The 13,488-nt window shown below is 37.4% G+C and overlaps 1 protein-coding gene and 1 long non-coding RNA gene across 5 annotated transcripts in view; one reads left to right on the plus strand and one right to left on the minus strand.

The window, feature by feature from the left end:
• The window catches only part of LOC141436862 (uncharacterized), a 281,086-nt gene that overhangs the window by 238,516 nt on the left and 29,082 nt on the right, over positions 1-13,488 (plus strand). The window lies entirely within an intron of this gene.
• LOC141436853 (kin of IRRE-like protein 3) overlaps positions 1-13,488 on the minus strand; it is a 100,241-nt gene that overhangs the window by 26,002 nt on the left and 60,751 nt on the right. For 3 of the 4 annotated variants that reach the window (XM_074099931.1, XM_074099930.1, XM_074099932.1), the window contains exon 2: positions 5,912-6,033. In XM_074099931.1, the coding sequence (XP_073956032.1) occupies positions 5,912-6,033 (122 nt within the window). Of the gene's footprint in view, positions 1-5,911; positions 6,034-6,567; positions 6,660-13,488 lie in introns of those variants that run through there. The other variant, XM_074099933.1, reaches the window with a different exon arrangement.

Here is a 13,488-nt window from a genome sequence, read left to right on the forward strand (position 1 = left end):
ATGGCTTGGCCGGGTCATTTGGACTATACAATAACGGCGTGACCGCAGGCCGTGACTGCTGTTTGCGTGTGCGCGATATGCGCCCGCGACGCTCGACGATGTCAATTTCGCATACGCGCAGGGCGGTTATGAGCAGTATTTTTTTTATTTTTATTGGAAGTAAAAAAAATACAGTAAAGTCAGCTCAAAAATAATTTTTGTCTTTGTATGAATAAAGTGAATATAAATAAATACACTAAAGATAAGGCCCAATGTGTTTCGGGCCGCGCGCAGTGCAGGTTGCTGTACGTACTAATATGTGGCAAATAATCAATAGGTATAATTATAATATTGGTGAACTTGTAAAACATATAATGGTACTTTTCCTTTTAAATCTTTCTATGTTTTACTGCCGCCAAAAAATAATTTTCTCAAGTACCTACCCAAAAACAATCGATTAGCACACTAGACAGACACTAACAAAAATCAGTTTAAAAAGATGATCATACAATTCCTTTCGTCTAAATAATACGTCCAGTATAATTACAATAAATCAGTTCAATGGTAAAAATAAAACCAGTAGCGCGACGATGCAAATAAAATTTCTACCTTCTTTTGTGTCTTCATAGAGACTGCTATGTCTTGCAATTTTGTGTATTTTAAAGTTCTATAATGGAACTGTCTAACTCACAAAGAGAATCATTACGAAGAAAAAGAACCAGTTCAAATTTCAATTTAGCTTCCTACGCAAACTGACGCCAAGGAAGTAAGCTCGTTCAAAAATAATCAAATATGATAGTCCATAGATATCTAAAAGCTTGTGTCAATTTTAACGCTGTTAAAACAACTGCATAGTTTATTATAAGATCTATTCCAAACGTTTAAAGCTCAATTCGCGCGATAGCTCATTTATTCAACACCTGTCATAGCTCGTATGAAATCGAATTTCACATGAAAGGAGCCTTATTACGATATCCTATAATTTGACACTCAAAGGGCCATTACGGGCTGTCACTAAGAAGTAGGATCTACAGTCTACAGTATGATATTTGATGCACGATAAAAGTGTAGGCCCGAGGCATCAAGCGTCAGGGCGTGCTGCCAAGTTCCCAGGACTTGAATCACGAAGGCTAACTCGTGACTTGGATGGTAATGACGGCCGTTAGGCTTAACGTCTTTGTCCTGTATCGATAGTATGCCTTTGTGAAACCGACAGGCTTACGTGTTCTTAACCTACGTGCGTCGCGTCAGGGAAGAAGTATACGTAGTTAAAAGTGGTTTAGTTTGGATTGTCTGTATGTAATAGTTAACTAGAAAGTATGATTGTATGTCAAGAAAAAGGTAATTTTATTGATATTTTTAAACATATTATTTTTTGTGCTGTGTTTGTGTTTGAGACAAGTAAGTTTTTTCAAAATCATAATACTGTTAGTATAGATGACCAACACTGTGGAAGTCTCAAGACAATCTATGGTTATGGCTAATTGTACAGTCAAACAAAACCAAAACAGGGGTATAATAAAATATTTAAAAAGCCCACCTCAAAGCATTTTAACAATGGGCTTTTAAAAATACGGACTGCCCAAATAAGGACTTCATTACCATAATTACAAATGCAAGATCATTGCCTTAAATGGTGGAGAACACAATGCTTAACTTTAACCTTTCTCGGTGGGCGAGAGATGGCTGGTTAGCAAGTAGAATCTAAATACATATTATTACTTACGATTTGAGGAATTATCTTTACCTTCCAAATGAAAAATAAAATGAATAAATATCACGGGACACTTGACACCAATTGACCTAATCCCAAACTAAGCAAAGCTTGTACTATGGATACTAGGCAACGGATAAACATATTTATATAGATAAATACATACTTAAATACAAATGTGTTGTAAAAAGTAAGTACTGTAAAAGCAGTGTACATACATCATATTTAATAAATAACCACCCCTTCGCTCGTCATGGCATAAAGTAGAGCTCAAAACAAACTTGGTAAATTATTTTCCTGTGCCGCAACAATTTGTTGTTTATATGTTAGCCAAAAATAAACAAAAAAAGTTTCTGCTGAACGGGAAAATATTTTATAAAATTTACCTATTAACAAAAATGGTACCCTGCATTGCACACAGCTGCAAAAATGCAAATCCCCAATTTGTACTGTAAGGACCTGCCAGATTCATCCTGAAAGCTGATGCTTGCAACAGGACAACTATTTGCTTAAATGTTACATAGGATATTAGCTTAAGTTTAGCTTGATCAGAATTCTCAGTTATCATCACAATCTACTGAAGATGATATTTCTGGGAAAGGTTTGGATGAAACACGGCTAACGAACTAACGAAGTTATAGTTCAAACTTTAAAAGAATCGTGACTACACCTAGTTAAGATTCAGATCTCGCACCGGCGAACCGCGATTGTTCATTTAAATACAGCACGGTAAAGTTTACAAGGGTAGATAAACGACAGTTGAATGCTAGCGTTTAATTTTATCTACGAATGAATATGTAAACGTGTTGTAACAGTAAAAACAATGTGGATCCTTATGGGCAATGTGGAAATGCTCACGTACTCGCGTTTCCTGTGGCGTATTAGGTGTTATTCAAGGTTGTTCGCCAAAATTAAGTCAATTAGATTGAACTAGAGTGTATTGTTAATAGGGTGAGATCTCCCCAAGCGCTCGGGCGTTACAGTTTCTTTATAAATAATAAATAAATGCTGCAAAAATAATACAGTGGAGCGATTGGTGACGATGATGCGGGGAAGGATAGAAGGGCAAAAGGTAATGTGGTCGATCAACAACCCGTTTGACAAATATTTAATAATATTAATTAGCGTGCAGTAAATAGACTGTTGGACGACGATTGAAAAGGTAGCAACCACTCATGTATAATCAATCATGCAGGACCACTCTAAGAGTATACGATTAAGAAGAGGTATGTTTAAGGCATACCTTATCTACCTGGATTAAGTTTAACGGGTCCATATCCTTTGACACAGCAAATCTTCAGTTATTATTAGTTTACTAGAAGTTACATAAAGTCTAGGCCATGCAAGTAGCCCTTAAGTAGGAACTAAAAATACTGTATCACAACTGAATGAAATTAAAGTTAAACTGTCGTTTTTGTATCAGCGCAAATTGTTTGTTGTTTGCGTCCCTTTTGCCCAACTCAAATTAATATTTTAAAACAGCGTACTTAACGACAATAGAGAAATCTCGTCGTGCTTATCGAGCCCACGACTTTAGCTTATTGCGGTAGGTTTAACAGCATATGTTTTTTTTTCTAAATGGCATAGTTATTACGCAAAACGACGATTGCCGTCGACACGATCTCAATATTATGTTACCCGTTGCCGCGTTGAAGTGTTATATTCGCGGCTTAGCATGAGCAAATTTTAGATTCGGCGGGGACATCTCCCCCTTACAAAGCTTGCAAACAAACCGAACATGTAAAACACGCAGGCACTGGTAGGTACTAATTAGGAAGAGTGCGTTTTAGATTGGAAAGTTATTGTGGTAGAGGTAGGTTCAATACCTTTTTTTATGTAGTCTGGTTTAGTTTCCCACTACAAGATATAGGTCTCCTCTGTCTCTTTCCACTCTTTTCTAAAAATACCTTTTGCAAGGGTTGGCCCACCCTTGGCAGGGTTTTCAAAACAGTAAATCATTCCGCCATCTCCTTTACACTCTCCACACCGGAGCCGCATGGAACCCAATAACTATCAACTTGTTCCAATTATGTATATAGGACATTTACGATAAATCTAAGATTTCGCCTTTCCAGAAACACCTCAAATTTTCTAAAAAATCAGGGGACTATCATAATGCAACAACCAAAAATCTCTGTCATTTTAAACTTGTCTTTCATTCTCCTCAGGTAAACAGGGTAGCTAAACGCCGATTAATATTCGATACACGACTCTTTCACCCCTAGGGGATGAAATATAAAATCTGGACGACTTTAATGTGCCGACACCCCACCGCCGAATTTCTTTTACGACCCCATTCCCAAGTTGCTCGCTAAAAATCATTTCAACGGTAGCAGTGGGCTAATTAACGTGTTAGAGTTAGAAAGTACCTACTGGTACAAATTTTTGGTATGTTATGTTAATGAAATGGTACACGATGAGTCAACAATTATTGTTAGAAGGTAACTGAGTACCGCGAACTCTAATTTCAACATGTTTTTGGTATGTACGGTCAATTTTTATTCGAAGGAATATGTTTTTGATAATAACTAAATTTTTAATACAAGCTTTTTTTGCTGACTGTAATGTTTGTTGACTGTACTTATCCGTTCTGTTTCGTACCAAATTTCACGTCGAAGCCTTAACCGTTGAGGAGTTCCGTTCTGCGATGACAATTCTGTCCGGCCTACCAGGATTTCACTACCAGATTATTGTATTGTCACCAGATTTAAATAAGTATGCCATATTTCAAGTTAATCGGACCACTGGAAGTGGGTCAAATTTAGCTTCTAAGATATGACCCAAACAAACAAATAAATAACTAAACTGGGCAAGTTAAAGAAAAGCTTGTGAAAACAAATGATATGTTATATCATGGATCTTATTAATCTTGACCAAGGGACTCATTTTTGAAATCACATCAAGAGTAAGTAATAGATTCATTGAAAAAAAAAAGATTAGCTAGCAGTAACAAAAAAAAATGTTGCTTGTTACATAACTTGAGCGACTGCAAAACTAAGGCCTACTAGTAGCTAAAAGTTAGGTGATGCCTTACAAAACCAGTTTTGCAATATTAGCATAATTTTGGTTTCTATATAATTAGTAAATTTTAGCTACACGTCAAGTAGCAGCCAAACTAGTTCAATTATCTTTTTTTTTAGTGTAGTAAAAAATTACAGCTCTAATTAAGTAATTTTGTCAATAACTCGATATTTTAATGTGGGCTGGTAGTTTTGTAGCAATACAAAATTCTTACCATTTTCGAATACTTACCTATTTATTATTTTCGAGTCTTGTGATGTGACTTCAATATAGTCCCCCATTTAGACATTTTTAGATTGGCTTCCTAAAAAGTTTCAATGTTCCTTTTATGACGCATTTAGCATATTTAAATTTAGATAATAAGTTACAGAAACAACAACTGTCCGCTCAGATTAAGTATCACATTTATCACCAACAACAACAATGACTCTTTATTGAACATACTTTTTAATGAAAACAGAGAATATCTTATGGCGACTGTACTTAGCTGACCTTTGGCGGGTACCAACAGTCATCGTTCAAGCCCATTGTAACCGAACCGCGGTGAATAACCAACCTTTTATGCACGGTCCCAAAAAACCGTATTTTCCGGCGATAAAAAACGTACATAGCTAATGAGGTCATACGTGTTTTAACTACAAAGGCTCACAATGATAAACTTTCGTAGAAACAAAGTGACAAAGCGTTTAGACAAAACGATTAAGGTGGGTATGTACGTATATGTACCTACATTTCAAAGACGTGTCACCAAGCTAAAGCATCAAAATGACTTCCAGCAATCTTATGAGTAATTTTAAAACCTCTAAATCTATGTGGCAATAGATATTTGCATACAGTTAGGTATATTTAGCAAAGTAAGCAATAAAAATATTTCGTGATGACTATCGGTGACTATCGTTTAGCTCAATGTGCTAGCTGTACCTACCACTACCATGAGTTTACAGTGACCGTACTCGACAGCGACGGCGTAAATTATTTGTATAGAGAATTGTACAGCGCCTCTCGAGTACGGTCACTGTAAACTCATGGTAGTGGTACTGACCTGCCTAAGTAAGAGGTTCCGGGTTGAGTTCCAGGACGTGATGAGAAAACTGTATTGTCTAAATTTCATGGAGCACTGTTCTGATTCTGAAGAACATGGTCAAAGGAGGAGTCAGATCTTGTTAGGAGTACACATCGTAAAACTAATCTACATACCTTGTTGTCTTTCTGCCAGGAGCAAACTCCCTTCTTATCCGATATCCTACATTTCAGCAAAGCATCTTCTCCCGGATTCACCTCCGTGTACGTCGGCATCTCAATAAACCGTTGCACAGCATCTAAAAAAAAAACAGAAACATAAAGAAAAAAGAAATGGTAATTGAAATGTTAATGTTACCAGCAAAAACCTCGGAGATTCACAAAAAAGCGGTTATTATGACACCTTGCTCATAATATTTCATTGTAGAGATTTCCGATGTGTACAGTGAGGCCGCACAATAGACGACCACGAAAACACTTTCACGGATTTCAACCGACAATTATAGCGAGCCCGACTGGACGTTAAATTCAAATCAAACTGGGAATTCGACTTTTGTACCGGCTTATACAAATAGTGAGAAAAGAGTTCTGTTTGGATTTCAATCAACATAAAAAGCGTTTAGGAGATGAGTTGATGTAGACATTGACTAAGCTACTGGAATTGGAATTTCTAGCTTCACATTTACTGTGCCGCATAGAGTACCTTATGTATGTTCGACGTTAAATATTTAACCCAAAGTAGAAATGTAGAAATGTCTGCAGCGGGGACCCGGCTCTCATTAGCTCGGAGCGACTAGCGTAAAGATGTTTCCGATAAGAGCTGTTTCGCTCACCATATAGCACAGACGACACCGCTGCACGATTTGTTTAACTTCACATATTTCCAGCACGCTCATGTAAAATTCTAAACAATTAGAGTTGCATGCGCCTGAAAATTGAAAACGCCACTACATTAAAATTTGTTTGGATTGACTGCAATAAAATTTTACTGCAATGCCTCTCAGGCTGCCGAATTTTCAAACAAAATTGTTTGAATACACTTTACCAAGTTTTAAGCGCCAGATCGACCTAAATGTGTGTTCGAGCTTCACTTGTAAGTGTATTGCTTAACGAATCACCTACCTATTGCTACGATTACCTAAGCTCATTATCTTAATGCATCTAGACATCGAGGCGACGAGTAGAAATAGAACTAGATGTTAGGACCGCCGCCATCTAATCAGACTAAATAAATACATAGGTGTCTGTACCTGTGCACGCCGGATTACGCCCCTGCCGATATTGACATATTTGAATGGCCTTTGCACCCCCTTTCCCTTTTGAGTTGCTATAGAAAATATGGAATGCTAATAAAGTCAGCTTGCACGCAGTACCCCGATTTAATTGGCTTTTCGACTTCCTACCTAACAAAAGCTAACGTATATTAATTTCGACATTTAGGGAGGCTAATCATTCATCGGTGCACATCAAAAGAGGATCTGTGAGTAGGTATATTGCTGTTCATGCCACCCTGCAACTATTCAAATAGGGTGGATATGGATTGAATATCACTTGGACTGGCATTTCGCATGGTCTGTTTGTGAAGTGAAATTGCCTTTTAATCCTTATGCAGGCAGAGCTCTAAAATAAATGTTAATCGCCGTATAAATAATAGGACGTCATGCCATTTTTAAAGGCTTGATATCGTTCCGTATTTTCTACACCAATTATTGCCGGCATTGCTTTGTTTCGTCGAAATTTCGCAGCACTATAATTGCCTGTTATTTGTTTTCAGTTTTTTTTTTTCAATTTATTTTTAAATAACTCAAACAAAAAAGTGGAATTCAATTTATCAAATGGTTTATTAAAAGCGCCGCGGGAAAAAAAGTAACCTGAATTACAATAGGCAATCAAGTATCCGAACGCAAACATAACAGTTCATTTCTCAAAGCAAATGTGACACGGACAATAAAGGTTCCATCAATCACCTGTCCTAACAAAAGGTGAAGAATAGACACTGCCCAGAGGCACTCTTTATTATATTTAGGGATCCGTATTCTAAATCGAGAAAGCGAAAATCCCATCATGTCATTAGGAAATAGGAAGTCCATCTGGGCCTATCTACTGTATCGCTGCCAATTCAACTAGGAATTGAGATTTCAAATGGTTTTGGCATTAATCAAATCATGTGCCATATTAACTCGCATGAAACGGTGCATTGAACTAAAATCTAATTGAGTGAATAGATTACCTATCTCTTGATGAGGCTTATTACTTATGTAGTTGATATTTTTTTAAATAAGTAGGTACCTACCTAATAACAAAAACCACATTTGAAAACGACCGTTTTATCAATCATGTAAATGCGTATTCAAACATTTTCGAGGATGTAGACAGCGCCAACCTTTATGTTGACAACTGTTCAGCTGTAGGTTACCACTAATATGAAGAATATGTTATTACATTTTATTTACTAAACTACTTTCAACGATCATTTAGTCAAATTACACCACAGCAAACAGTTAGCCTTTTTATTAATTACTTATTTTCTGTACGGAACACCGCGCGTTACAATCAAACTCACGGCTGCTCTTCAATTTTATTTTTCACGCAAGCCAACTTGAGTTTGCACTGGTTAGTGGCGCTAGTAGACAAACAAAACGAATATTTCTCTCATTATTTATTTAAGTTCCGGCGATCGCCGCTAGCGCAGTTATCTTTGTTATTGATAATGGATTTCGTGGGAAGTGTACCGAATGTCTATTGAAGTACTATCATGTACTACTAATGGTTTTTATTAGTTCTGCGTCTCGTGATTTTTCGCCGTAAAATGTGGTTTCCCCCTTAGTACGGTTCATGCATTGTTGTGCACCCTAGCAATATTTTCATACAATAGTCACTTTGTAAGTAAACATGAAAACCATTGCTATAAGCAATAATCTAACCATAAATCGGATTTAACACGATAAATATGAAATATGAAATACCTACATGAAATCTTTACAAAATACTTAAGTATAACATAAAACGCTTAGATTTTTTGAGCTACGCAACAGATTTTACTGCGGTTTTCATCATTAGTTAGATAATTTTTCAGGGAAGGCTTTTATATATACGATATATGTATATAGTAGTGTCGCGCCCCGGCTTTGTGCGGGTCTAGTTTTGGGGAAAGGGCTTAAAATATGAAGTGCCTTTGATAAGAGACCTTTTTTTCTAATTTGCACCCGTGCGTATTAGACGGGGTGGATCGTTTGTATAATCAAGGTCATAAATATACGCAAGGTGTTAATTGAATAACTGAAAACCTTAGACACCCAAAAAATATTTTTTCATTTTAAGTTAGTTGATTGCATTTATTTTTGAATAACTTCATTCCTACGTTACCAAAGCGTCAAAGGCGTATAAGGTTGGTGCTCACTTGGTGTTTACATAATCTGACTCGAGAGCTGTAGTAAGTATAGAAATTTATGCCGACATATTAGTATCTTTTATACTCAACAATTAAATTGACAATAGCAATTTAAGAATGTTTATCCATGTTACAAATATGATGTTACATAAATAAATTCAAGTATTCCGTGATACAAGAGAAATCTATACAATATCAAACTTTTATAAAGTATTTTAAAATCGACTTAATAAACATGGGATTCCATTCGATAACTAATGCAACCGCAAAAGTTCCGTATAAAAATGCAATTGATATTCAAAACTACAGCCAACTACACTCATGGAAGACAAACAATTTCCTATTGGATTTTTATTTGAGTTTGTAACGAAACCGTATTAAATAAAAGGGAGGGTAATAAAAATGTAGATGCACACAGCTACGGTCGTTTTGGACACGAAATATGTAAGAAATATGCATCCTAGAGGTCGGAAACATGCAATACAGGCTATGTTTTATTCAATAAAGCCCTCTCGGAACGGAACCAATATAGCTGGACGCCAGGTATATTGGAATGTTTCATGAAATGAAATATGTAAATTTCATTAAGGAAGCTCGGATGAAACTATCTGAATTGGCAGGGAGAACTAGGTAACGCACCTCGGGGATAGCCTCTGAGGTTCTGAGCACGTAAACATGAAGTGTTGCATGTTTACCCGAAACAGATAAGTAAGTACTCTTACAATTTTTAGAAAGGCCATCAAACTAATCTCCTAACCTACTCAGCCTAATTATGAGTGTTAACTTACTCATTAATTAGTTGTCTTAATTAGAAACGATAAGTTTGTGTAACGCTTACATTGTTAGCTGATGATTCACTGTATTTCTATGACTTGCAAAATTGAATACGTCGTCATTATATTATTATTAAGCAACTGGTTGTTGCCCCCGACTTCGTCTGCAAAGAATTCATCTAAAACTATCCCGTGGGAACTATGCAATTTTCCGGAATAAAAGCTATCTTTGTCCTTCCTAGGACCTCAAACTACAATACTCCATAACGGAATTCGTTCAAATCGTTTTAACGCTTATATTTAGGTAAGCGACAGATAGAGGCTTCCGGATTTATAATTTAGTAAGAACTATATGTATTGAAGACACGTGCAAAATCTCTTTCATAGCACAGTATATATATAAGCTTATATATATATATATATATATATATACTGTGGTCATATGTGGTATATGTGGTCGAGCTTTGCGGTGAAGGAAAACATCGTGAGGAAACCTGCACAAACCTGCGAAGCAATTAAATGGTGCGTGTGAAGTTCCCAATCCGCACTGGGCCCGCGTGGGAACTTATGGCCCAAGCCCTCTTGTTCTGAGAGAAGGCCTCTGCCCTGCAGTGGGGCGTATATAGGCTGGAATGATGATGATGACTGTGGTCATAGCGTGCACAGAAAGTTTACGTGGGTAAAACCAATATCAATTTGTATTCAGGCTGTTTCCCTACGGGAAGCAAAACAATGCAGAGAAAGTATTGTAATCTGCTTTTATAACTGAAAACGGACTACCTACGTGCCTACATTGCCTAATATCCATGTTGCACTACATTGTCGCTATTGACTTATCGTTCCAGAAACTTTAATGGCTTTTTAATAGCACACAGCGGGCTTTCGTGAAGTTAATTTTAGAGCTTCGAAGAGGAGACACCTAAAATTTTCACCATATGCGCATTTAAATGCTTTCAAAGAACTTTGCTAACAATAACCCAACTAATTGGCATACAATTTCGGGTCGTAACACGTTCCCGAGAATGGAACCGTAAACTGCAATACGTGCAGCTCCAAAACTTTAGGGATTTCAAAAGCTTTAATGTAAAGCGCCCTAAACACGTGTGGTACAATAATGAAAGCGCATAAGTTACGTACCATCCGAAGTTGCATTGTCACGGTCACGTCGGAGCCGATGTCTCTATAGTTATTACCGATACTCAACATTAGCCCTACAAAAGAAATGAGAAAAAAAACACGACGACAAAAAAGAGTTCGATGTCACGCCCATGCAGTTCGGAAGGTTCTCACGCGGGACCGTGTGTCCCGAGCAAACAGAACCTCTACCTCGACACTGTAATACGAACCTCGTCCGCCCACTTTCAAGTACACGCAGCCCATTACTTGCTCTCTAACGGAACAGTACCGTCTTGAGACATAACAACGGTCGATGGACGCGGAAGAAGGATGCGATGCCAAGGATGCACTTTAAGGCTTCGTAACAAGAGTGACCACAATGCGGCGTCCTACTGCGAGTCTATAGTAACAAAAAGACGACGTCAAATAGCCGCGAGGTTCGACACGTTTGTATGTAAGTTTACAATTTTACCCTCCCGTGGGAACTATCTGCGGGCGATATGTGATAATTGCCTAGTTTGCCTAGAGCCTAAACTAACCCTCGAAAGCGAATATAAGAGCGGTAATTACAGGTCCGAGTCGGGTCTTGGGAAAGTACAGGGATGACCGAAATGGGCCAATGATAGGGCGATGTGAATTATTGAAATGATAGGGATTTGTGTGGGTTGGCCTAATGATACGGTTTAGCGGGTCAACGGGGAACTTTGAACGATTTATAGTTGTGCCACTCAGATTTATAGCGGGTTGAATACATTTTGATTGATTGGGGTGATTAAATATTGGTAACCCGAGAAACCGCGAAGAACGTTTATTGCGGGCCACGATAGTGATAAATAGGTTTCCGATTGATGTTTTACAACATCTATAAAATATTTTGTGATAGCAGAGCAACGTTGTTTATTGGGTTGATTATTAACTGCCTGCTATTGGATAATGATAGCACAGTTAAACATTTTATAGATATTACGTGCACGAGAAGTCTTCAAACTGATAGATAAATACTTAAATTCTTAAAACTCTTAAAAGTAGAAAATCCTACCTAAATTTTATGTAAGTAGCAAGGCAAGATCATGTAATGCAGTGAATAAATTAAATTTTAATGCTGTTTGGTCTCACAAGGATGCGTACCCGGAAGTTAGTCAATAGGAGTGCTCGTCGATATCGAAATGGGTCGGTTTCCTGCGCTCGCGCCGCCGCCGAGACGTCACGCCAATAAGCAGGCAGCGGTGCGCGACCGCACGTAGAATCGATCTTATTCAACTAACTCAATATTTACCTAGGCCCTTTGTAGTTTTTAGTTGGTTCCCGCGCTTTTTTACTACGCATTCCGGTTTAAACTAGAAAGGTATACACATACGGCTGTTTTACTATTTACAGTAGTTTAACAGACTTTAATAAAATAACGTGGATTGTAAGCTTATCTTGGATATTGTTCTTAAAATCTTATGCTATCCTACTAAGTCGGTAGTAGGTACCTTACTATAATATTATTAATACAAGTATGACTAGTTTGTTTGTCACTCTTTCGCGTTTAAAGTACCTACTCAACCAATCGTGATGTGGTACGGAGATACTCGTAATTTGTGACCCTAAAAAGGTCACAGGATAGTTTTAGTTTTAAAATTGCACAGTTTCCGGGATAGCTATCAACAAATTCATCGCAAACTCGCGGGCAAAAGCTAGTTATTTTAATGTATAATAAATTAATTTCATAATTATATAGAGAACCATTTAACTTTTAAGTTTTGATAACGATCTCGTAGAGAGTTCGAAACGCATCAGTATTCAGTACCTATCTTGTGTGGTATTTCTGATAGTTGAACCTGTGTGGCGGTTGTTTGATGAGCAAGAGGACCAGGGCGGGTTCTGCATGTAATTATACGTAGGTACCTATATGTCGCACAGACTTAACTGTGGTGTACGTTATGCAGCGGAGCAGCAAGGTATATAAACAGTTCATTGATATGGACCTCCGCAAATTAACGTCTGAATCAATACATGAAATACCGTAAACTGCTTCAACTTTGCCCTCTGGCCCCAACATTGCCTGATTCGATTTAGAGTAGATAACTTAGCACCCTTTGGGTTTTAAAACTTTTATCCCCCCGTAATAATAATTCCCGTGTAGATAAAAGTTTAAAACCTATAAAAGAGTGCTAAGTTATCGACTCTAAATCAACTCAGGCAATGTTGGGGCCAGAGGGCAAAGTTGAAGCAGTTTACGGTAGATGTAAAATGTGAATGTGATAACGAGTAAGTTAGAATACAGCGTTTGATCTTAAACTAAAGCGGCTATTTTGCGATTCCCACAAGTTTTGGTAATCATCTCAACCATTCATTTAGGCCGGCGCTACTGGTAAGCGGTGTATAATTTTGTTCCCCGCTATTACTTCGCACGTAGCGTTTAAAAACATTGCCGTGGCATTGTGATTCGCAACATTAACTTTAGTGTTATTGCGCCACTGATGTATTAA

Source organism: Choristoneura fumiferana, chromosome 17, assembly GCF_025370935.1.
Source record: "Choristoneura fumiferana chromosome 17, NRCan_CFum_1, whole genome shotgun sequence".
In the NCBI taxonomy this organism is placed as follows: domain Eukaryota; kingdom Metazoa; phylum Arthropoda; class Insecta; order Lepidoptera; family Tortricidae; genus Choristoneura; species Choristoneura fumiferana.